The sequence below is a fragment of the Solea solea genome, chromosome 19 (genome assembly GCF_958295425.1).
Source record: "Solea solea chromosome 19, fSolSol10.1, whole genome shotgun sequence".
NCBI classification, from domain to species: domain Eukaryota; kingdom Metazoa; phylum Chordata; class Actinopteri; order Pleuronectiformes; family Soleidae; genus Solea; species Solea solea.
In genome coordinates, this window is record NC_081152.1 from 494,408 (window position 1) to 521,454 (window position 27,047).

Consider the following 27,047-nt stretch of genomic DNA (forward strand, 5'->3'; position numbering starts at 1 on the left):
TTTGCATGTCGTCCAAAATGTGACCAAAAAGTCATACTTTAGTACGTCGTACAAAATGTGACAAAAAAGTCATAGGTTTGCATGTCGTACAAAATGTGACAAAAAAGTCATAGGTTTGCATGTCGTCCAAAATGTGACAAAAAAGTCATGCTATAGCATGTCGTCCAAAATGTGACAAAAAAGTCATACTTTAGTACGTCGTTCAAAATATGACAAAAAAGTCACAGGTTTGCATGTCGTCCAAAATGTGACAAAAAAGTCATACGATAGCATGTGGTCCAAAATGTGACAAAAAAGTCATACTATAGCATGTCGTCCAAAATTTGGCAAAAAAGTCATAGTATAGTATGTCGTCCAAAATGTGACAAAAAAGTCATACTACAGCATGTCGTCCAAAACGTGACAAAAAAGTCATACTAAAGCATGTCGTCCAAAACGTGACAAAAAAGTCATACTATAGCATGTCGTCCAAAATGTGACAAAAAAGTCATACTATAGCATGTCGTCCAAAATTTGACAAAAAGTCATGCTATAGCATGTCGTCCAAAATGTGACAAAAAAGTCATGCTATAGCATGTCGTCCAAAATGTGACAAAAAAGTCATACTACAGCATGTCGTCCAAAACGTGACAAAAAAGTCATACTATAGCATGTCGTCCAAAACGTGGCAAAAAAGTCATACTTTAATACGTCATTCAAAATGTGACAAAAAAGTCATACTATAGCATGTCATCCAAAACGTGGAAAAAAAGTCATACTTTAGTACGTCATTCAAAATGTGACAAAAAAGTCATACTATAGCATGTCGTCCAAAATGTGACAATAAAAGTCATAGGTTTGTATGTCGTCCAAAACGTGACAAAAAAGTCATACATAGCATGTCGTCCAAAATTTGACAAAAAAGTCATACTATAGCATGTCGTCCAAAATTTGACAAAAAAGTCATACTATAGCATGTCGTCCAAAATGTGACAAAAAAGACATAGTATAGCATGTCGTCCAAAATGTGACAAAAAAGTCATACTTTAGTACATCGTTCAAAATGTGACAAAAAAGTCATACTTTAGTACATCGTTCAAAATGTGACAAAAAAGTCATAGGTTTGCATGTCGTCCAAAATGTGACAAAAAAAGTCATAGGTTAGTATGTCGTCCAAAATATGACAAAAAAGTCACAGGTTTGCATGTCGTCCAAAATGTGACAAAAAAGTCATACTTTAGTACGTCGTACAAAATGTGACAAAAAAGTCATAGGTTTGCATGTCGTACAAAATGTGACAAAAAAGTCATAGGTTTGCATGTCGTCCAAAATGTGACAAAAAAGTCATGCTATAGCATGTCGTCCAAAATGTGACAAAAAAGTCATACTTTAGTACGTCGTTCAAAATATGACAAAAAAGTCACAGGTTTGCATGTCGTCCAAAATGTGACAAAAAAGTCATACGATAGCATGTGGTCCAAAATGTGACAAAAAAGTCATACTATAGCATGTCGTCCAAAATTTGGCAAAAAAGTCATAGTATAGTATGTCGTCCAAAATGTGACAGAAAAGTCATACTACAGCATGTCGTCCAAAACGTGACAAAAAAGTCATACTAAAGCATGTCGTCCAAAACGTGACAAAAAAGTCATACTATAGCATGTCGTCCAAAATGTGACAAAAAAGTCATACTATAGCATGTCGTCCAAAATTTGACAAAAAGTCATGCTATAGCATGTCGTCCAAAATGTGACAAAAAAGTCATGCTATAGCATGTCGTCCAAAATGTGACAAAAAAGTCATACTACAGCATGTCGTCCAAAACGTGACAAAAAAGTCATACTATAGCATGTCGTCCAAAACGTGGCAAAAAAGTCATACTTTAATACGTCATTCAAAATGTGACAAAAAAGTCATACTATAGCATGTCATCCAAAACGTGACAAAAAAGTCATACTATAGCATGTCGTCCAAAATTTGACAAAAAAGTCATACTATAGCATGTCGTCCAAAACGTGACAAAAAGTCATACTGTAGCATGTCGTCCAAAATGTGACGAAAAAGTCATACTGTAATGTTGTCCAAAATTTGACAAAAAAGTCATAGTATAGCATGTCGTCCAAAATGTGACAAAAAAGTCATAGGTTAGCATGTCGTCCAAAACGTGGCAAAAAAGTCATACTTTAATACGTCATTCAAAATGTGACAAAAAAGTCATACTATAGCATGTCATCCAAAATGTGACAAAAAAGTCATACTATAGCATGTCGTCCAAAATTTGACAAAAAAGTCATACTATAGCATGTCGTCCAAAATTTGACAAAAAAGTCATACTATAGCATGTCGTCCAAAACGTGACAAAAAGTCATACTGTAGCATGTCGTCCAAAATGTGACGAAAAAGTCATACTGTAGCATGTTGTCCAAAATTTGACAAAAAAGTCACAGGTTTGCATGTCGTCCAAAATGTGACAAAAAAGACATAGTATAGCATGTCGTCCAAAATGTGACAAAAAAGTCATACTTTCGTACGTCGTACAAAATGTGACAAAAAAGTCATAGTATAGCATGTCGTCCAAAATGTGACAAAAAAAGTCATAGGTTAGTATGTCGTCCAAAATGTGACGAAAAAGTCATAGTATGTCGTCCAAAATGTGACAAAAAGTCATACTATAGCATGTCGTCCAAAACGTGACAAAAAAGTCATCCTATAGCATGTCGTCCAAAATGTGACAAAAAAGTCATACTATAGCATGTCGTCCAAAACGTGACAAAAAAGTCATACTATAGCATGTCGTCCAAAATGTGACAAAAAAGTCATACTTTAGTACGTCGTCCAAAACGTGACAAAAAAGTCATACTATAGCATGTCGTCCAAAATTTGACAAAAAAGTCATACTATAGCATGTCGTCCAAAATTTGACAAAAAAGTCATACTATAGCATGTCGTCCAAAACGTGACAAAAAGTCATACTGTAGCATGTCGTCCAAAATTTGACAAAAAAGTCATACTATAGCATGTCGTCCAAAACGTGACAAAAAGTCATACTGTAGCACGTCGTCCAAAATTTGACAAAAAAGTCATACTATAGCATGTCGTCCAAAATTTGACAAAAAAGTCATACTATAGCATGTCATCCAAAACGTGACAAAAAAGTCATACTATAGCATGTCGTCCAAAATTTGACAAAAAAGTCATACTATAGCATGTCGTCCAAAATTTGACAAAAAAGTCATACTATAGCATGTCGTCCAAAACGTGACAAAAAGTCATACTGTAGCATGTCGTCCAAAATGTGACGAAAAAGTCACAGGTTTGCATGTCGTCCAAAATGTGACAAAAAAGACATAGTATAGCATGTCGTCCAAAATGTGACAAAAAAGTCATACTTTAGTACGTCGTCCAAAACGTGACAAAAAAGTCATACTTTAGTACGTCATTCAAAATGTGACAAAAAAGTCATACTTTAGTACGTCATTCAAAATGTGACAAAAAAGTCATACTGTAGCATGTTGTCCAAAATTTGACAAAAAAGTCATACTATAGCATGTCGTCCAAAACGTGACAAAAAGTCATACTGTAGCATGTCGTCCAAAATGTGACGAAAAAGTCACAGGTTTGCATGTCGTCCAAAATGTGACAAAAAAGACATAGTATAGCATGTCGTCCAAAATGTGACAAAAAAGTCATACTTTAGTACGTCGTCCAAAACGTGACAAAAAAGTCATACTTTAGTACGTCATTCAAAATGTGACAAAAAAGTCATACTTTAGTACGTCATTCAAAATGTGACAAAAAAGTCATACTGTAGCATGTTGTCCAAAATTTGACAAAAAAGTCATAGTATAGCATGTCGTCCAAAATGTGACAAAAAAAGTCATAGGTGAGTATGTCGTCCAAAATATGACAAAAAAGTCATAGGTGAGTATGTCGTCCAAAATGTGACAGAAAAGACATAGTATAGCATGTCGTCCAAAATGTGACAAAAAAGTCATACTTTAGTACGTCGTTCAAAATGTGACAAAAAAGTCATACTATAGCATGTCGTCCAAAATTTGACAAAAAAGTCATAGGTTTGCATGTCGTCCAAAATGTGACAAAAAAGTCATAGGTTTGTATGTCGTCCAAAATGTGACAAAAAAGTCATACTATAGCATGTCGTCCAAAACGTGACAAAAAAGTCATACTATAGCATGTGTCCAAAACGTGACAAAAAAGTCGTGCTATAGCATGTCGTCCAAAATCTGACAAAAAAGTCATACTTTAGTACGTCGTCCAAAACGTGAAAAAAAGTCATACTATAGCATGTCGTCCAAAATTTGACAAAAAAGTCATACTATAGCATGTCGTCCAAAATTTGACAAAAAAGTCATACTATAGCATGTCGTCCAAAACGTGACAAAAAGTCATACTGTAGCATGTCGTCCAAAATGTGACGAAAAAGTCATACTGTAGCATGTTGTCCAAAATTTGACAAATAAGTAACAGGTTTGCATGTCGTCCAAAATGTGACAAAAAAGACATAGTATAGCATGTCGTCCAAAATGTGACAAAAAAGTCATACTTTAGTACGTCGTTCAAAATGTGACAAAAAAGTCATAGGTTTGCATGTCGTACAAAATGTGACAAAAAAGTCATACTATAGCATGTCGTCCAAAATTTGACAAAAAAGTCAAAGGTTTGCATGTCGTACAAAATGTGACAAAAAAGTCATACTATAGCATGTCGTCCAAAATTTGACAAAAAAGTCAAAGGTTTGCATGTCGTCCAAAATGTGACAAAAAAGTCTTACTATAGCATGTCGTCCAAAACGTGACAAAAAAAGTCATAGGTTTGTATGTCGTCCAAAATGTGACAAAAAGGTCATAGTATAGTATGTCGTCCAAAATGTGACAAAAAAGTCATACTATAGCATGTCGTCCAAAACGTGACAAAAAAAGTCATAGGTTAGTATGTCGTCCAAAATATGACAAAAAAGTCACAGGTTTGCATGTCGTCCAAAATGTGACAGAAAAGACATAGTATAGCATGTCGTCCAAAATGTGACAAAAAAGTCATACTTTAGTACGTCGTTCAAAATGTGACAAAAAAGTCATAGGTTTGCATGTCGTACAAAATGTGACAAAAAAGTCATACTATAGCATGTCGTCCAAAATTTGACAAAAAAGTCATAGGTTTGCATGTCGTCCAAAATGTGACAAAAAAGTCATACTATAGCATGTCGTCCAAAACGTGTCAAAAAAAGTCATAGGTTTGTATGTCGTCCAAAATGTGACAAAAAAGTCATACTATAGCATGTCGTCCAAAACGTGACAAAAAAGTCATACTATAGCATGTGTCCAAAACGTGACAAAAAAGTCGTGCTATAGCATGTCGTCCAAAATGTGACAAAAAAGTCATATTTTAGTACGTCGTCCAAAACGTGAAAAAAAGTCATAGGTTTGCATGTCGTACAAAATGTGACAAAAAGTCATACTATAGCATGTCGTCCAAAACGTGACAAAAAAGTCATACTATAGCATGTCGTCCAAAATGTGACAAAAAAGTCATAGTATAGCATGTCGTCCAAAATTTGGCAAAAAAGTCATAGTATAGTATGTCGTCCAAAATGTGACAAAAAAGTCATAGGTTTGCATGTCGTTCAAAATGTGACAAAAAAGTCATAGTATAGTATGTCGTCCAAAATGTGACAAAAAAGTCATACTATAGCATGTCGTCCAAAACGTGACAAAAAAGTCATACTATAGCATGTCGTCCAAAATGTGACGAAAAAGTCATAGGTTTGTATGTCGTCCAAAATGTGACGAAAAAGTCATACTATAGCATGTCGTCCAAAATGTGACGAAAAAGTCATAGGTTTGTATGTCGTCCAAAATGTGACGAAAAAGTCATAGGTTAGCATGTCGTCCAAAAAGTCAAATTTTAGTATGTCGTCCAAAATATGACAAAAAAGTCATACTATAGCATGTCGTCCAAAAAGTGACAAAAAAGTCATAGATTAGCATGTCGTCCAAAATGTGACAAAAAAGCCATAGATTAGCACGTCGTTCAAAATGTGACAAAAAAGTCATACTATAGCATGTCGTCCAAAACGTGACAAAAAAGTCATAGGTTTGGATGTCGTCCAAAACGTGACAAAAAAGTCATACTATAGCATGTCGTCCAAAATGTGACAAAAAAGTCATACTATAGCATGTCGTCCAAAACGTGACAAAAAGTCATAGGTTTGCATGTCGTCCAAAATTTGACGAAAAAGTCATACTATAGCATGTCGTCCAAAATTTGACAAAAAAGTCATACTATAGCATGTCGTCCAAAACGTGACGAAAAAGTCATACTATAGCATGTCGTCCAAAACGTGACGAATAAGTCATACTTTAGCATGTCGTCCAAAATGTGACAAAAAAGTCATACTGTAGCATGTCGTCCAAAATGTGACAAAAAAAGTCATAGGTTTGTATGTCGTCCAAAATATGACAAAAAAGTCACAGGTTAGCATGTCGTCCAAAATGTGACAGAAAAGACATAGTATAGCATGTCGTCCAAAATGTGACAAAAAAGTCATACTTTAGTACGTCGTTCAAAATGTGACAAAAAAGTCATAGGTTTGCATGTCGTCCAAAACGTGAAAAAAAGTCATACTATAGCATGTCGTCCAAAATTTGACAAAAAAGTCATACTATAGCATGTCGTCCAAAATTTGACAAAAAAGTCATACTATAGCATGTCGTCCAAAACGTGACAAAAAGTCATACTGTAGCATGTCGTCCAAAATGTGACGAAAAAGTCATACTGTAGCATGTTGTCCAAAATTTGACAAATAAGTAACAGGTTTGCATGTCGTCCAAAATGTGACAAAAAAGACATAGTATAGCATGTCGTCCAAAATGTGACAAAAAAGTCATACTTTAGTACGTCGTTCAAAATGTGACAAAAAAGTCATAGGTTTGCATGTCGTACAAAATGTGACAAAAAAGTCATACTATAGCATGTCGTCCAAAATTTGACAAAAAAGTCAAAGGTTTGCATGTCGTACAAAATGTGACAAAAAAGTCATACTATAGCATGTCGTCCAAAATTTGACAAAAAAGTCAAAGGTTTGCATGTCGTCCAAAATGTGACAAAAAAGTCTTACTATAGCATGTCGTCCAAAACGTGACAAAAAAAGTCATAGGTTTGTATGTCGTCCAAAATGTGACAAAAAGGTCATAGTATAGTATGTCGTCCAAAATGTGACAAAAAAGTCATACTATAGCATGTCGTCCAAAACGTGACAAAAAAAGTCATAGGTTAGTATGTCGTCCAAAATATGACAAAAAAGTCACAGGTTTGCATGTCGTCCAAAATGTGACAGAAAAGACATAGTATAGCATGTCGTCCAAAATGTGACAAAAAAGTCATACTTTAGTACGTCGTTCAAAATGTGACAAAAAAGTCATAGGTTTGCATGTCGTACAAAATGTGACAAAAAAGTCATACTATAGCATGTCGTCCAAAATTTGACAAAAAAGTCATAGGTTTGCATGTCGTCCAAAATGTGACAAAAAAGTCATACTATAGCATGTCGTCCAAAACGTGTCAAAAAAAGTCATAGGTTTGTATGTCGTCCAAAATGTGACAAAAAAGTCATACTATAGCATGTCGTCCAAAACGTGACAAAAAAGTCATACTATAGCATGTGTCCAAAACGTGACAAAAAAGTCGTGCTATAGCATGTCGTCCAAAATGTGACAAAAAAGTCATATTTTAGTACGTCGTCCAAAACGTGAAAAAAAGTCATAGGTTTGCATGTCGTACAAAATGTGACAAAAAGTCATACTATAGCATGTCGTCCAAAACGTGACAAAAAAGTCATACTATAGCATGTCGTCCAAAATGTGACAAAAAAGTCATAGTATAGCATGTCGTCCAAAATTTGGCAAAAAAGTCATAGTATAGTATGTCGTCCAAAATGTGACAAAAAAGTCATAGGTTTGCATGTCGTTCAAAATGTGACAAAAAAGTCATAGTATAGTATGTCGTCCAAAATGTGACAAAAAAGTCATACTATAGCATGTCGTCCAAAACGTGACAAAAAAGTCATACTATAGCATGTCGTCCAAAATGTGACGAAAAAGTCATAGGTTTGTATGTCGTCCAAAATGTGACGAAAAAGTCATACTATAGCATGTCGTCCAAAATGTGACGAAAAAGTCATAGGTTTGTATGTCGTCCAAAATGTGACGAAAAAGTCATAGGTTAGCATGTCGTCCAAAAAGTCAAATTTTAGTATGTCGTCCAAAATATGACAAAAAAGTCATACTATAGCATGTCGTCCAAAAAGTGACAAAAAAGTCATAGATTAGCATGTCGTCCAAAATGTGACAAAAAAGCCATAGATTAGCACGTCGTTCAAAATGTGACAAAAAAGTCATACTATAGCATGTCGTCCAAAACGTGACAAAAAAGTCATAGGTTTGGATGTCGTCCAAAACGTGACAAAAAAGTCATACTATAGCATGTCGTCCAAAATGTGACAAAAAAGTCATACTATAGCATGTCGTCCAAAACGTGACAAAAAGTCATAGGTTTGCATGTCGTCCAAAATTTGACGAAAAAGTCATACTATAGCATGTCGTCCAAAATTTGACAAAAAAGTCATACTATAGCATGTCGTCCAAAACGTGACGAAAAAGTCATACTATAGCATGTCGTCCAAAACGTGACGAATAAGTCATACTTTAGCATGTCGTCCAAAATGTGACAAAAAAGTCATACTGTAGCATGTCGTCCAAAATGTGACAAAAAAAGTCATAGGTTTGTATGTCGTCCAAAATATGACAAAAAAGTCACAGGTTAGCATGTCGTCCAAAATGTGACAGAAAAGACATAGTATAGCATGTCGTCCAAAATGTGACAAAAAAGTCATACTTTAGTACGTCGTTCAAAATGTGACAAAAAAGTCATAGGTTTGCATGTCGTCCAAAACGTGAAAAAAAGTCATACTATAGCATGTCGTCCAAAATTTGACAAAAAAGTCATACTATAGCATGTCGTCCAAAATTTGACAAAAAAGTCATACTATAGCATGTCGTCCAAAACGTGACAAAAAGTCATACTGTAGCATGTCGTCCAAAATGTGACGAAAAAGTCATACTGTAGCATGTTGTCCAAAATTTGACAAATAAGTAACAGGTTTGCATGTCGTCCAAAATGTGACAAAAAAGACATAGTATAGCATGTCGTCCAAAATGTGACAAAAAAGTCATACTTTAGTACGTCGTTCAAAATGTGACAAAAAAGTCATAGGTTTGCATGTCGTACAAAATGTGACAAAAAAGTCATACTATAGCATGTCGTCCAAAATTTGACAAAAAAGTCAAAGGTTTGCATGTCGTACAAAATGTGACAAAAAAGTCATACTATAGCATGTCGTCCAAAATTTGACAAAAAAGTCAAAGGTTTGCATGTCGTCCAAAATGTGACAAAAAAGTCTTACTATAGCATGTCGTCCAAAACGTGACAAAAAAAGTCATAGGTTTGTATGTCGTCCAAAATGTGACAAAAAGGTCATAGTATAGTATGTCGTCCAAAATGTGACAAAAAAGTCATACTATAGCATGTCGTCCAAAACGTGACAAAAAAAGTCATAGGTTAGTATGTCGTCCAAAATATGACAAAAAAGTCACAGGTTTGCATGTCGTCCAAAATGTGACAGAAAAGACATAGTATAGCATGTCGTCCAAAATGTGACAAAAAAGTCATACTTTAGTACGTCGTTCAAAATGTGACAAAAAAGTCATAGGTTTGCATGTCGTACAAAATGTGACAAAAAAGTCATACTATAGCATGTCGTCCAAAATTTGACAAAAAAGTCATAGGTTTGCATGTCGTCCAAAATGTGACAAAAAAGTCATACTATAGCATGTCGTCCAAAACGTGTCAAAAAAAGTCATAGGTTTGTATGTCGTCCAAAATGTGACAAAAAAGTCATACTATAGCATGTCGTCCAAAACGTGACAAAAAAGTCATACTATAGCATGTGTCCAAAACGTGACAAAAAAGTCGTGCTATAGCATGTCGTCCAAAATGTGACAAAAAAGTCATATTTTAGTACGTCGTCCAAAACGTGAAAAAAAGTCATAGGTTTGCATGTCGTACAAAATGTGACAAAAAGTCATACTATAGCATGTCGTCCAAAACGTGACAAAAAAGTCATACTATAGCATGTCGTCCAAAATGTGACAAAAAAGTCATAGTATAGCATGTCGTCCAAAATTTGGCAAAAAAGTCATAGTATAGTATGTCGTCCAAAATGTGACAAAAAAGTCATAGGTTTGCATGTCGTTCAAAATGTGACAAAAAAGTCATAGTATAGTATGTCGTCCAAAATGTGACAAAAAAGTCATACTATAGCATGTCGTCCAAAACGTGACAAAAAAGTCATACTATAGCATGTCGTCCAAAATGTGACGAAAAAGTCATAGGTTTGTATGTCGTCCAAAATGTGACGAAAAAGTCATACTATAGCATGTCGTCCAAAATGTGACGAAAAAGTCATAGGTTTGTATGTCGTCCAAAATGTGACGAAAAAGTCATAGGTTAGCATGTCGTCCAAAAAGTCAAATTTTAGTATGTCGTCCAAAATATGACAAAAAAGTCATACTATAGCATGTCGTCCAAAAAGTGACAAAAAAGTCATAGATTAGCATGTCGTCCAAAATGTGACAAAAAAGCCATAGATTAGCACGTCGTTCAAAATGTGACAAAAAAGTCATACTATAGCATGTCGTCCAAAACGTGACAAAAAAGTCATAGGTTTGGATGTCGTCCAAAACGTGACAAAAAAGTCATACTATAGCATGTCGTCCAAAATGTGACAAAAAAGTCATACTATAGCATGTCGTCCAAAACGTGACAAAAAGTCATAGGTTTGCATGTCGTCCAAAATTTGACGAAAAAGTCATACTATAGCATGTCGTCCAAAATTTGACAAAAAAGTCATACTATAGCATGTCGTCCAAAACGTGACGAAAAAGTCATACTATAGCATGTCGTCCAAAACGTGACGAATAAGTCATACTTTAGCATGTCGTCCAAAATGTGACAAAAAAGTCATACTGTAGCATGTCGTCCAAAATGTGACAAAAAAAGTCATAGGTTTGTATGTCGTCCAAAATATGACAAAAAAGTCACAGGTTAGCATGTCGTCCAAAATGTGACAGAAAAGACATAGTATAGCATGTCGTCCAAAATGTGACAAAAAAGTCATACTTTAGTACGTCGTTCAAAATGTGACAAAAAAGTCATAGGTTTGCATGTCGTACAAAATGTGACAAAAAAGTCATACTATAGCATGTCGTCCAAAATTTGACAAAAAAGTCATAGGTTTGCATGTCGTCCAAAATGTGACAAAAAAGTCATACTATAGCATGTCGTCCAAAACGTGTCAAAAAAAGTCATAGGTTTGTATGTCGTCCAAAATGTGACAAAAAAGTCATACTATAGCATGTCGTCCAAAACGTGACAAAAAAGTCATACTATAGCATGTGTCCAAAACGTGACAAAAAAGTCGTGCTATAGCATGTCGTCCAAAATGTGACAAAAAAGTCATATTTTAGTACGTCGTCCAAAACGTGAAAAAAAGTCATAGGTTTGCATGTCGTACAAAATGTGACAAAAAGTCATACTATAGCATGTCGTCCAAAACGTGACAAAAAAGTCATACTATAGCATGTCGTCCAAAATGTGACAAAAAAGTCATAGTATAGCATGTCGTCCAAAATTTGGCAAAAAAGTCATAGTATAGTATGTCGTCCAAAATGTGACAAAAAAGTCATAGGTTTGCATGTCGTTCAAAATGTGACAAAAAAGTCATAGTATAGTATGTCGTCCAAAATGTGACAAAAAAGTCATACTATAGCATGTCGTCCAAAACGTGACAAAAAAGTCATACTATAGCATGTCGTCCAAAATGTGACGAAAAAGTCATAGGTTTGTATGTCGTCCAAAATGTGACGAAAAAGTCATACTATAGCATGTCGTCCAAAATGTGACGAAAAAGTCATAGGTTTGTATGTCGTCCAAAATGTGACGAAAAAGTCATAGGTTAGCATGTCGTCCAAAAAGTCAAATTTTAGTATGTCGTCCAAAATATGACAAAAAAGTCATACTATAGCATGTCGTCCAAAAAGTGACAAAAAAGTCATAGATTAGCATGTCGTCCAAAATGTGACAAAAAAGCCATAGATTAGCACGTCGTTCAAAATGTGACAAAAAAGTCATACTATAGCATGTCGTCCAAAACGTGACAAAAAAGTCATAGGTTTGGATGTCGTCCAAAACGTGACAAAAAAGTCATACTATAGCATGTCGTCCAAAATGTGACAAAAAAGTCATACTATAGCATGTCGTCCAAAACGTGACAAAAAGTCATAGGTTTGCATGTCGTCCAAAATTTGACGAAAAAGTCATACTATAGCATGTCGTCCAAAATTTGACAAAAAAGTCATACTATAGCATGTCGTCCAAAACGTGACGAAAAAGTCATACTATAGCATGTCGTCCAAAACGTGACGAATAAGTCATACTTTAGCATGTCGTCCAAAATGTGACAAAAAAGTCATACTGTAGCATGTCGTCCAAAATGTGACAAAAAAAGTCATAGGTTTGTATGTCGTCCAAAATATGACAAAAAAGTCACAGGTTAGCATGTCGTCCAAAATGTGACAAAAAAGACATTAAAGTATGTCGTCCAAAATGTGACAAAAAACTCATAGATTAGCATGTCGTCCAAAATGTGACAAAAAAGTCATAGTATAGTATGTCGTCCAAAACGTGACAAAAAAGTCATACTATAGCATGTCGTCCAAAATGTGACAAAAATGTCATAGGTTTGCATGTCGTCCAAAATGTGACAAAAAAGTCATACTATAGCATGTCGTCCAAAACGTGACAAAAAAGTCATAGGTTTGCATGTCGTCCAAAACGTGACAAAAAAGTCATACTATAGCATGTCGTCCAAAACGTGACAAAAAAGTCATACTATAGCATGTCGCCCAAAATTTGACAAAAAAGTCATACTATAGCATGTCGTCCAAAACGTGACAAAAAAGTCATACTATAGCATGTCGCCCAAAATTTGACAAAAAAGTCATACTATAGCATGTCGTCCAAAACGTGACAAAAAAGTCATACTATAGCATGTCGCCCAAAATTTGACAAAAAAGTCATACTATAGCATGTCGTCCAAAACGTGACAAAAAAGTCATAGGTTTGCATGTCGTCCAAAACGTGACAAAAAAGTCATACTATAGCATGTCGTCCAAAACGTGACAAAAAAAGTCATAGGTTAGTATGTCGTCCAAAATATGACAAAAAAGTCACAGGTTTGCATGTCGTCCAAAATGTGACAGAAAAGACATAGTATAGCATGTCGTCCAAAATGTGACAAAAAAGTCATACTTTAGTACGTCGTTCAAAATGTGACAAAAAAGTCATAGGTTTGCATGTCGTACAAAATGTGACAAAAAAGTCATACTATAGCATGTCGTCCAAAATTTGACAAAAAAGTCATAGGTTTGCATGTCGTCCAAAATGTGACAAAAAAGTCATACTATAGCATGTCGTCCAAAACGTGTCAAAAAAAGTCATAGGTTTGTATGTCGTCCAAAATGTGACAAAAAAGTCATACTATAGCATGTCGTCCAAAACGTGACAAAAAAGTCATACTATAGCATGTGTCCAAAACGTGACAAAAAAGTCGTGCTATAGCATGTCGTCCAAAATGTGACAAAAAAGTCATATTTTAGTACGTCGTCCAAAACGTGAAAAAAAGTCATAGGTTTGCATGTCGTACAAAATGTGACAAAAAGTCATACTATAGCATGTCGTCCAAAACGTGACAAAAAAGTCATACTATAGCATGTCGTCCAAAATGTGACAAAAAAGTCATAGTATAGCATGTCGTCCAAAATTTGGCAAAAAAGTCATAGTATAGTATGTCGTCCAAAATGTGACAAAAAAGTCATAGGTTTGCATGTCGTTCAAAATGTGACAAAAAAGTCATAGTATAGTATGTCGTCCAAAATGTGACAAAAAAGTCATACTATAGCATGTCGTCCAAAACGTGACAAAAAAGTCATACTATAGCATGTCGTCCAAAATGTGACGAAAAAGTCATAGGTTTGTATGTCGTCCAAAATGTGACGAAAAAGTCATACTATAGCATGTCGTCCAAAATGTGACGAAAAAGTCATAGGTTTGTATGTCGTCCAAAATGTGACGAAAAAGTCATAGGTTAGCATGTCGTCCAAAAAGTCAAATTTTAGTATGTCGTCCAAAATATGACAAAAAAGTCATACTATAGCATGTCGTCCAAAAAGTGACAAAAAAGTCATAGATTAGCATGTCGTCCAAAATGTGACAAAAAAGCCATAGATTAGCATGTCGTCCAAAACGTGACAAAAAAGTCATAGGTTTGGATGTCGTCCAAAACGTGACAAAAAAGTCATACTATAGCATGTCGTCCAAAATGTGACAAAAAAGTCATACTATAGCATGTCGTCCAAAACGTGACAAAAAGTCATAGGTTTGCATGTCGTCCAAAATGTGACAAAAAAGTCATACTATAGCATGTCGTCCAAAACGTGACAAAAAAGTCATACTATAGCATGTGTCCAAAACGTGACAAAAAAGTCGTGCTATAGCATGTCGTCCAAAATGTGACAAAAAAGTCATATTTTAGTACGTCGTCCAAAACGTGAAAAAAAGTCATAGGTTTGCATGTCGTACAAAATGTGACAAAAAGTCATACTATAGCATGTCGTCCAAAACGTGACAAAAAAGTCATACTATAGCATGTCGTCCAAAATGTGACAAAAAAGTCATAGTATAGCATGTCGTCCAAAATTTGGCAAAAAAGTCATAGTATAGTATGTCGTCCAAAATGTGACAAAAAAGTCATAGGTTTGCATGTCGTTCAAAATGTGACAAAAAAGTCATAGTATAGTATGTCGTCCAAAATGTGACAAAAAAGTCATACTATAGCATGTCGTCCAAAACGTGACAAAAAAGTCATACTATAGCATGTCGTCCAAAATGTGACGAAAAAGTCATAGGTTTGTATGTCGTCCAAAATGTGACGAAAAAGTCATACTATAGCATGTCGTCCAAAATGTGACGAAAAAGTCATAGGTTTGTATGTCGTCCAAAATGTGACGAAAAAGTCATAGGTTAGCATGTCGTCCAAAAAGTCAAATTTTAGTATGTCGTCCAAAATATGACAAAAAAGTCATACTATAGCATGTCGTCCAAAAAGTGACAAAAAAGTCATAGATTAGCATGTCGTCCAAAATGTGACAAAAAAGCCATAGATTAGCACGTCGTTCAAAATGTGACAAAAAAGTCATACTATAGCATGTCGTCCAAAACGTGACAAAAAAGTCATAGGTTTGGATGTCGTCCAAAACGTGACAAAAAAGTCATACTATAGCATGTCGTCCAAAATGTGACAAAAAAGTCATACTATAGCATGTCGTCCAAAACGTGACAAAAAGTCATAGGTTTGCATGTCGTCCAAAATTTGACGAAAAAGTCATACTATAGCATGTCGTCCAAAATTTGACAAAAAAGTCATACTATAGCATGTCGTCCAAAACGTGACGAAAAAGTCATACTATAGCATGTCGTCCAAAACGTGACGAATAAGTCATACTTTAGCATGTCGTCCAAAATGTGACAAAAAAGTCATACTGTAGCATGTCGTCCAAAATGTGACAAAAAAAGTCATAGGTTTGTATGTCGTCCAAAATATGACAAAAAAGTCACAGGTTAGCATGTCGTCCAAAATGTGACAGAAAAGACATAGTATAGCATGTCGTCCAAAATGTGACAAAAAAGTCATACTTTAGTACGTCGTTCAAAATGTGACAAAAAAGTCATAGGTTTGCATGTCGTACAAAATGTGACAAAAAAGTCATACTATAGCATGTCGTCCAAAATTTGACAAAAAAGTCATAGGTTTGCATGTCGTCCAAAATGTGACAAAAAAGTCATACTATAGCATGTCGTCCAAAACGTGTCAAAAAAAGTCATAGGTTTGTATGTCGTCCAAAATGTGACAAAAAAGTCATACTATAGCATGTCGTCCAAAACGTGACAAAAAAGTCATACTATAGCATGTGTCCAAAACGTGACAAAAAAGTCGTGCTATAGCATGTCGTCCAAAATGTGACAAAAAAGTCATATTTTAGTACGTCGTCCAAAACGTGAAAAAAAGTCATAGGTTTGCATGTCGTACAAAATGTGACAAAAAGTCATACTATAGCATGTCGTCCAAAACGTGACAAAAAAGTCATACTATAGCATGTCGTCCAAAATGTGACAAAAAAGTCATAGTATAGCATGTCGTCCAAAATTTGGCAAAAAAGTCATAGTATAGTATGTCGTCCAAAATGTGACAAAAAAGTCATAGGTTTGCATGTCGTTCAAAATGTGACAAAAAAGTCATAGTATAGTATGTCGTCCAAAATGTGACAAAAAAGTCATACTATAGCATGTCGTCCAAAACGTGACAAAAAAGTCATACTATAGCATGTCGTCCAAAATGTGACGAAAAAGTCATAGGTTTGTATGTCGTCCAAAATGTGACGAAAAAGTCATACTATAGCATGTCGTCCAAAATGTGACGAAAAAGTCATAGGTTTGTATGTCGTCCAAAATGTGACGAAAAAGTCATAGGTTAGCATGTCGTCCAAAAAGTCAAATTTTAGTATGTCGTCCAAAATATGACAAAAAAGTCATACTATAGCATGTCGTCCAAAAAGTGACAAAAAAGTCATAGATTAGCATGTCGTCCAAAATGTGACAAAAAAGCCATAGATTAGCACGTCGTTCAAAATGTGACAAAAAAGTCATACTATAGCATGTCGTCCAAAACGTGACAAAAAAGTCATAGGTTTGGATGTCGTCCAAAACGTGACAAAAAAGTCATACTATAGCATGTCGTCCAAAATGTGACAAAAAAGTCATACTATAGCATGTCGTCCAAAACGTGACAAAAAGTCATAGGTTTGCATGTCGTCCAAAATTTGACGAAAAAGTCATACTATAGCATGTCGTCCAAAATTTGACAAAAAAGTCATACTATAGCATGTCGTCCAAAACGTGACGAAAAAGTCATACTATAGCATGTCGTCCAAAACGTGACGAATAAGTCATACTTTAGCATGTCGTCCAAAATGTGACAAAAAAGTCATACTGTAGCATGTCGTCCAAAATGTGACAAAAAAAGTCATAGGTTTGTATGTCGTCCAAAATATGACAAAAAAGTCACAGGTTAGCATGTCGTCCAAAATGTGACAAAAAAGACATTAAAGTATGTCGTCCAAAATGTGACAAAAAACTCATAGATTAGCATGTCGTCCAAAATGTGACAAAAAAGTCATAGTATAGTATGTCGTCCAAAACGTGACAAAAAAGTCATACTATAGCATGTCGTCCAAAATGTGACAAAAATGTCATAGGTTTGCATGTCGTCCAAAATGTGACAAAAAAGTCATACTATAGCATGTCGTCCAAAACGTGACAAAAAAGTCATAGGTTTGCATGTCGTCCAAAACGTGACAAAAAAGTCATACTATAGCATGTCGTCCAAAACGTGACAAAAAAGTCATACTATAGCATGTCGCCCAAAATTTGACAAAAAAGTCATACTATAGCATGTCGTCCAAAACGTGACAAAAAAGTCATACTATAGCATGTCGCCCAAAATTTGACAAAAAAGTCATACTATAGCATGTCGTCCAAAACGTGACAAAAAAGTCATACTATAGCATGTCGCCCAAAATTTGACAAAAAAGTCATACTATAGCATGTCGTCCAAAACGTGACAAAAAAGTCATAGGTTTGCATGTCGTCCAAAACGTGACAAAAAAGTCATACTATAGCATGTCGTCCAAAACGTGACAAAAAAAGTCATAGGTTAGTATGTCGTCCAAAATATGACAAAAAAGTCACAGGTTTGCATGTCGTCCAAAATGTGACAGAAAAGACATAGTATAGCATGTCGTCCAAAATGTGACAAAAAAGTCATACTTTAGTACGTCGTTCAAAATGTGACAAAAAAGTCATAGGTTTGCATGTCGTACAAAATGTGACAAAAAAGTCATACTATAGCATGTCGTCCAAAATTTGACAAAAAAGTCATAGGTTTGCATGTCGTCCAAAATGTGACAAAAAAGTCATACTATAGCATGTCGTCCAAAACGTGTCAAAAAAAGTCATAGGTTTGTATGTCGTCCAAAATGTGACAAAAAAGTCATACTATAGCATGTCGTCCAAAACGTGACAAAAAAGTCATACTATAGCATGTGTCCAAAACGTGACAAAAAAGTCGTGCTATAGCATGTCGTCCAAAATGTGACAAAAAAGTCATATTTTAGTACGTCGTCCAAAACGTGAAAAAAAGTCATAGGTTTGCATGTCGTACAAAATGTGACAAAAAGTCATACTATAGCATGTCGTCCAAAACGTGACAAAAAAGTCATACTATAGCATGTCGTCCAAAATGTGACAAAAAAGTCATAGTATAGCATGTCGTCCAAAATTTGGCAAAAAAGTCATAGTATAGTATGTCGTCCAAAATGTGACAAAAAAGTCATAGGTTTGCATGTCGTTCAAAATGTGACAAAAAAGTCATAGTATAGTATGTCGTCCAAAATGTGACAAAAAAGTCATACTATAGCATGTCGTCCAAAACGTGACAAAAAAGTCATACTATAGCATGTCGTCCAAAATGTGACGAAAAAGTCATAGGTTTGTATGTCGTCCAAAATGTGACGAAAAAGTCATACTATAGCATGTCGTCCAAAATGTGACGAAAAAGTCATAGGTTTGTATGTCGTCCAAAATGTGACGAAAAAGTCATAGGTTAGCATGTCGTCCAAAAAGTCAAATTTTAGTATGTCGTCCAAAATATGACAAAAAAGTCATACTATAGCATGTCGTCCAAAAAGTGACAAAAAAGTCATAGATTAGCATGTCGTCCAAAATGTGACAAAAAAGCCATAGATTAGCACGTCGTTCAAAATGTGACAAAAAAGTCATACTATAGCATGTCGTCCAAAACGTGACAAAAAAGTCATAGGTTTGGATGTCGTCCAAAACGTGACAAAAAAGTCATACTATAGCATGTCGTCCAAAATGTGACAAAAAAGTCATACTATAGCATGTCGTCCAAAACGTGACAAAAAGTCATAGGTTTGCATGTCGTCCAAAATTTGACGAAAAAGTCATACTATAGCATGTCGTCCAAAATTTGACAAAAAAGTCATACTATAGCATGTCGTCCAAAACGTGACGAAAAAGTCATACTATAGCATGTCGTCCAAAACGTGACGAATAAGTCATACTTTAGCATGTCGTCCAAAATGTGACAAAAAAGTCATACTGTAGCATGTCGTCCAAAATGTGACAAAAAAAGTCATAGGTTTGTATGTCGTCCAAAATATGACAAAAAAGTCACAGGTTAGCATGTCGTCCAAAATGTGACAAAAAAGACATTAAAGTATGTTGTCCAAAATCTGGTAAAAAAGTCATAGTATAGTATGTCGTCCAAAATGTGACAAAAAACTCATAGATTAGCATGTCGTCCAAAATGTGACAAAAAAGTCATAGTATAGTATGTCGTCCAAAACGTGACAAAAAAGTCATACTATAGCATGTCGTCCAAAATGTGACAAAAATGTCATAGGTTTGCATGTCGTCCAAAATGTGACAAAAAAGTCATACTATAGCATGTCGTCCAAAACGTGACAAAAAAGTCATAGGTTTGCATGTCGTCCAAAACGTGACAAAAAAGTCATACTATAGCATGTCGTCCAAAACGTGACAAAAAAGTCATACTATAGCATGTCGCCCAAAATTTGACAAAAAAGTCATACTATAGCATGTCGTCCAAAACGTGACAAAAAAGTCATACTATAGCATGTCGCCCAAAATTTGACAAAAAAGTCATACTATAGCATGTCGTCCAAAACGTGACAAAAAAGTCATACTATAGCATGTCGCCCAAAATTTGACAAAAAAGTCATACTATAGCGTGTCGTCCAAAACGTGACAAAAAAGTCATAGGTTTGCATGTCGTCCAAAACGTGACAAAAAAGTCATACTATAGCATGTCGTCCAAAACGTGACAAAAAAGTCATACTATAGCATGTCGTCCAAAACGTGACAAAAAGTCATACTATATAGCATGTCGTCCAAAATTTGACAAAAAAGTCATACTATAGCATAGCATGTCGTCCAAAATTTGACAAAAAAGTCATACTGTAGCATGTCGTCGAAAATGTGACAAAAAAAGTCATAGGTTTGTATGTCGTCCAAAATATGACAAAAAAGTCACAGGTTAGCATGTCGTCCAAAATGTGACAAAAAAGTCATACTATAGCATGTCGTCCAAAATGTGACGAATAAGTCATACTGTAGCATGTCGTCCAAAATGTGACGAAAAAGTCATACTGTAGCATGTTGTCCAAAATGTGACAAAAAAAGTCATAGGTTTGTATGTCGTCCAAAATGTGACAAAAAAAGTCATACTATAGCATGTCGTCCAAAATGTGACAAAAAAGTCATAATTTAGTATGTCGTCCAAAATGTGACAAAAAAAGTCCTCTCTGGTGTCTCAGCTGTCCTGTCGCTCTCTCTGGTGTCTTAGTTCCATGCGATGGTGGTGTTGTGTCGCTCTGGGTCTGTGGACGCTGTGTTGGGACTGAACCGGTCTCAGCACCTGGCTCTGCTTACAAAGAGACTTTACCACTGTCTGTCTGACCACAGCCTTTTACAGGTACATACATACACACACCTGTCTCGCCCTCTAGTCTCCGCTGGACTCGGTCCATTGAGCCGCTCCGTGTTTTATGTGTGTTCCTGTAGCTCAGAGGATCCATGCTGGCCTTGACCCTCATCACCCTGGAGCTTGAGACCTGCTGTCCCGATTGGCTGCTCCTGACCATGGACCTGCTGAGGAGGGCACAGGTACCTGACTCACAGACAGCAGCAGCAGTGATTGGTCATTGAGGATCATGTGACTCACCCTGTCTCTCTTGCTGTGTCAGATTAACAGCTCTGAGTTGATCCGGAGTCGAGAGTTTGTGGCTCGTCGTCTGTCCAGTCTGAGAGTTTCTCTGCCTCCAAACACTGTCTACATCTACCGTCCTCTGCAGGAGCCGCTCGCTGCTGCCTCACTTGGTAAAACCACTGCTGCCTGTAGAGGGAGCCACACGTCTGCGCATGATAACTGTGAACATGCAGTTATTATGTTTTTAGTTTGTCTTAGACGATAACATCCATGATTTTTTGTTATCTTTCATTTCTTCTGTGCAGCTAAAAACAAAAGACTTTATGGACCAAACAACTATTAGATGTATTATTAATAAAATAAATATTATTTATTATAGTAAATTATTATTATTATTATTAAGTGGAAAGGGAACTTGGCTTGTAACTGGAGGGTCGCCGGTTCCAGTCCCCACCAGGTGAAAAGGGCTGGGGTACCCCTGAACAAGGTACCCAACCCCCATTGCTCCCCGGGTGCTACTCAGTGTGGCAGCCCACTGCTCCTAATTCTAGGATGGTTTAAATGCAGACAAATAATTTCCCTAAGGGGATTAATAAAGTAAAAAATGTAGATTTAGAGTTGTAATCGTGACAGATACGCTCATCTAAAAACTAGGCCTTCATTTCTATTAAAACGATAACACAGGAGAATAAAACATTTCTAAGTGTCTGTCTAATCCTAATGCTCAACAGAAGTGGTAAATGTAATTAAATAATTAACGTCTGCTAAATTTAATGTAATTAAATAATTAAACCACGGATCAGGATAATGAAACCTTTATTTACTGAATCAAAAAGTCAGGTTTTATGTTAAAATAATCATTTGTTTGTTTAGATTTCTAGTTTCTTGAGAAATTGACCTTAAAAGTGTTTTTTTAAGTGATACAAATATTGATTATTGCATTTCATTTGGTTCAGAGGAAGTTAAATTAATGTTATTAATATTTTCCTCTCCAGGGACCATCATCACCTCCACCAGCTCCACTTCCTCCTCCTCTGCTCCACCACAAACACCTACAGGAGCAGCGGAGGAGGAGAAGGAGGCGGGACTTCCACCACAGAGCTCCTCCTCTTCCTCCTCGTCCACAGACAGCAGCCTCCCAGCACTGCTCTCTCCACATAACGACGTCCACCATCGTAACCGGTTGAAGGTCGTGCTGCGCTGCAAGGCCTCGGCCAAACGCAAGGTAACGCCCACCAGCGTCAACTCATGATCACACACACACTCACTCACTCTCCCACACCAAAGTCCAGGGAGAAAACCAGTGATTTTAACATCACACACACACACACACACACACACTGCTGCCTCAATCACTAAGTTCAAATGTCTGCTTTTGTCATTTGGGCTCAGTTTGTCTCACAGTGAGATAAAGACGTAGATTCTATTATTCTGAACTGTACCTTAAAGCAAATTAGTCCACTTTAATATTGAGTGTGTGTGTGTGTGTAGGTGGAGGACATGGAAGTGGACGACTTCTACGACGGCATCAAGCGCCTCTACAACGAAGACGTCACCGCCTCTCTCACTGTCCAGGAGGGGGCGACTCCAGTAACATGTGTACTGTTGTCACGACAGGAAGGAAGCTCCTCCCCCTGCCCACCTCTGCAGGAAGTCGGTGCCTCCTAACAACCAAACAGGAAGCCGTTAGCAAAAAAAAACCATCTCAACCGCCGCCGTCGTCCATTTCTCTGTTGCGTAAGAAATCGTTCAGTTTATACTGCGTTTTATTTACATCGGAACTCGGGGGTTATTTTCGCGTTCAAACAGCGTGACGTCACGTACGACTGATTTACTGTAAATTATATGCGAGCGCTGTGTACGATACAAGACGCTGCCACATTAAGATTGTCGAGGTTGCTCCGAGTTCCGAGTACAAATGGAACGCGACATTAGCAGTGACGAACTCCTCTGACAAAGTCGGAGAAAAAGAATAGTGTCCGAACTTAAATTTATCATTTTAAAAAAGCAATACAGAGGCAGCTATTGAGAAAATGACGACAACAGCGGCATTTGAGATGTTTTTTAGTTTCTGCACTGTAAACACGATCACGTGACCTGACGTTGTCTCCTGCAGCAGGAAAACAGAGCCCCAAAAAAACACAAAAACCTGCTGCTGCTACGACTCTGAATAATAATAATAATGATAATAATGATAATTATCACAAAAAAGGTCTAAAAAAATATATAAAATATTGAGTAGAAAAATTTGCCTTCCAAAAAAAACCTAAACTAACGTAGAACAACGTGACCGCGGTGTGTGCGTGTGTGTTTGTCATCTTATATTTGTTGTTTTTTAACATATTTATGTTTTTAATCACTGCTGCACGTTTTTCTGTACAATCTAAATCAAACGTATGAATGTTACCACGACGACGATCTGTAGTTTCTTTGCCCTGATAGAAAAAAAATGCGTTTATTCTAAATAAAAGTGCACTTTTGATTGTTGTTTAGTTTGTAGACGCTTGTGATCTTAAAGCTGGGACAGACGACTTTTACTTTAAATTTTTGTCGTGTAAATGTGTTAACGTGGAATTGTTTTTTTTTTTTACGTTGTTTGATTCATTTGTGTTTAGTTTGTTTTATGCAAGTTTTTTTTGCTTAAAGCTAATAATTAACAACAGTGCGACCAAAACAGCTTAATTCCAGTGATTTTAAATGTATTTTTTCGTCGTTATGCGGAATTTTTGTGTTTGGGCAATTTGGCTTTTAACACGATTTACACTGCGAAAGATTTGTGTTTAGTTTTTCTGGCAGTTTTCTGTTAACGGTGAGTATATTTTAAGTAGAAAAAAATGTGTAATATGATAGAACCATTAAAGAAAATTGCTATTTAGGAAACTATTGCATTTTTAACGCAGTGGTTCTATCGCGACACAACTAAACTCTCTTTTTACGAGGAATGAACAACGTCGATAAAATATGTTAATGTGATATTTTTAAACCAAGCTCCTGTTTACAGTGTAAATAATTTGAAGTAACGTTAAAATATGAACACTGTTAAAAACCAGGATGAGAGCTGTTTGTAACATTTAGGGATTTTTCTAATTGCTAAAAACAGCAGACATATGAAAATTGCGATGAATTGTTCAGCTCTGGTCTTACGTAGAAGTCGTCTGTCGCCTCTTTAACAAAACACGTGACTAATAGAGTTACTGTTACAGCCTCTCAGTGGGCAGGGTTCACCTTTGTTGTTGGCTCCGCCCACTCGGCACCTCTCCTATGAATCCACAGAGACTCGTCTTACAGAGTCTTGTGTTGCCATGACGACAGTCAAACCCAGAACCCGTCCTCCTGTGAAGAACCGGGTTAAAAATGTTGTGGACTTCTAAAAACTTTGATTTTAAATATTAATCAAAGAGACAGAAATGTGTGGGTTTTTATGTTTGTTTGTTTTTGAGTTGTCAGCACAAAAACTCTGATGTTTAAAACAACAAAAAAAAGATAAAAAGGACTCTGTATTTCTCTAAGTTCTGTTTTAATAAGATATTTTTATTCCTGTCACAAAAAGCTCTGTTGTTCCTGCTGCGGCGGCTGCTGGTTAATGAACGGCTGCAGGTCCCTGAACGCACCACGATCAATAAATAAATGAATAAAGAGAAAACCAGTGAAAACTGACTCTGCTCTATCGTCTTCATTCATGTTTCTACTTTTACTGATTTACTGCAGAAAGAAAGCAGCTATAAGAGGTCAAAGGTCGCAACACGCAAGAACTTGATTTAACTGGTTATGATGTAATCATAAAATATATAAAAGGTTTTTTTAATCCTTAACCCTAACCCCTTCAGTTTTAAAACATCTCAATAATGATAAGGTGTATTTCTCTATTTCAGGGTTGAAGGATTTTGTTTGAAATTATTCCATATTGTTGTAAAAAATATAGTAATTTGACAGTAACTCGTGTTAAAAAGTGAAACTTGATTCAAAAATATATGGCAAATTTAATCCCAATTCCACTGTAATTCAGTGTCATTTCTCACCTCAAAAAGCAGCAAAGTAACTACTGGTTTCTCCGTGTTCATCCGGTTTTCAAAATAAAACAGTGAGTCGACTCTCATCCGTGTGTGAAAACATGGAATGTAAAGTGAAAGTTTCAGACACATTGTTTACACTTTCATACTTTAGCTCAAAATCCAAGAAGTTACAGACTAGCTGTACAGTTAACACAGAGCACTTTTTTTAATCGAAAGAATTCTCTAAATTAAAATAGCAACAAAAACTGTGTCTGATTTTACACATAATTTAATTAACGCTTTTCTCCTCAAACTGAAGCTTTCACAATCACAATATCTATTTACGTTAGTTGGTTACTAATGTAACTATGACCACGTAATTCAGCCTGCGATTTTTAAAAGAATTCAATTTTAATTCAATGCTTAACTGTATTACTAAATAAACACAGAATCATCTATATTTCACATATGAAAATGATTTCATTTTTAAAATAAATAAAAACTGAAGTGATGTGATTTCCCACACCTGGATCTTTGGCGCCGCCTTGTGTTTTAATCGCATTTTTACATTACATTACATTACATTACATGTCATTTAGCAGACACTTTTATCCAAATCGACTTACAAGGGAATTGAGTACAACCTGCCAGGGGCGGAGTTGAACTTGTGACTTTTACAGCAAGAATCTGTCGTTTTAAGTATCTGATGGTTTAACAACATCTTAGTAAAGCAGGGTTAAGGCTAAAACCCTTTTATTCAACTAAACTATAGTGATGTGCTTGTGTACCAGTAACAGTGTTGCGTACTCACCAGCAGGTGGCAGTGTTCATTCCAGGTGTCGCTGTGTAGAAGTAAAAGTTTTTATTCAAATAATTAAACGTTTTTTCTTTTTCTCTCGTTTCTCGGCGTCACATGAAGACGCCAGATGTCGATAACAAACGTTTTTTCTTCTTGTTTGACGCGAATCTTACGTTTAATCTTCGTAAAGAGTAAAAGTTTTGACGTCGCAGCGACGCTTTTATTAGCAGCTAGCATGTAGCTTTAGCACCGCTGTCCTAGAAGCCGCCGCGTAACCCTAACCTCTTTACGTTCGTCACAATTTAACAGTCTTTTGTTTCACACACAACTCACTTTCACTTTACTGTCACATTTATGTTTTTGTTTTACTTAAATTCAGTGAAACGAGGTTTGTTTTACACTAAATCCACGAGTCACTTTGCAAACTCAACTTCTTCTTCGTGTATTTGATGTCGGTGCATTTGGCGCAATACTGCCACCAACTGGCAGGGAGTGTACTGAAAATATATATTTTTTTAATTTTAGATACTTTATTAATCCCCTTAGGGAAATTATTCTCTGCATTTTGACCCATCCTAGAATTAAGAGCAGTGAGCTGCCACACTGAGTAGCACCCAGCGAGCAATGTGGGTTGATACACACATACGGTATATGAAATAATAACAATAAGAAATAATTTTATATTTTAAAAATATACAAACTTTTCAACAACATGGCGGTCTTGAAATACTGAAAAAAAAGAAAGTAAAACATTTATCTATAGATTTAGTTTGTATAAAATGTTCTTACTAAACTTGCTCTGCTACCTTTAGCTTAGCTTTACAGTGCACGAGCCAAAAATCATAATTCTTTTTATTATAACTGCCATTTCCTGTTTCCTCGTGACCACGCCTTGTAACTAGGCAACAACAACAATTTTTAAAATGAGTTTAACTTCATTATTCACTCAACAGAAAAACACAAACACACATTTGTGTTTTCTTTTACTGAATTATTGTTAATTCTGTTAAAATATGCAATACTTTTTTAATGAACTGTGTCTTTAACTTAAAGTAGTGTGTCATATATATATAGTATATATATATATATATATATATATATATATATATATATATATATATACATATATATATATATATATATATATATATATGTGTGATACACATACACACATATATATACACACAACATAATTAATGTCAAAATTCAATCCTGTGAC

The 27,047-nt window shown here is 35.8% G+C and overlaps 1 protein-coding gene across 2 annotated transcripts in view; it reads left to right on the forward strand.

Annotated features, from left to right (window-relative positions):
* ccni (cyclin I) overlaps positions 1-24,694 on the forward strand; it is a 32,527-nt gene extending 7,833 nt beyond the window's left edge. For both annotated transcript variants that reach the window (XM_058616771.1, XM_058616769.1), the window contains 5 exons: positions 20,675-20,803; positions 20,893-20,994; positions 21,075-21,207; positions 22,033-22,262; positions 22,529-24,694. In XM_058616771.1, the coding sequence (XP_058472754.1) occupies positions 20,675-20,803; positions 20,893-20,994; positions 21,075-21,207; positions 22,033-22,262; positions 22,529-22,705 (771 nt within the window). In that variant the 3' untranslated portion in view covers positions 22,706-24,694. The remainder of the gene's footprint in view (positions 1-20,674; positions 20,804-20,892; positions 20,995-21,074; positions 21,208-22,032; positions 22,263-22,528) is intronic.
* Positions 24,695-27,047: the final 2,353 nt, after the last annotated feature.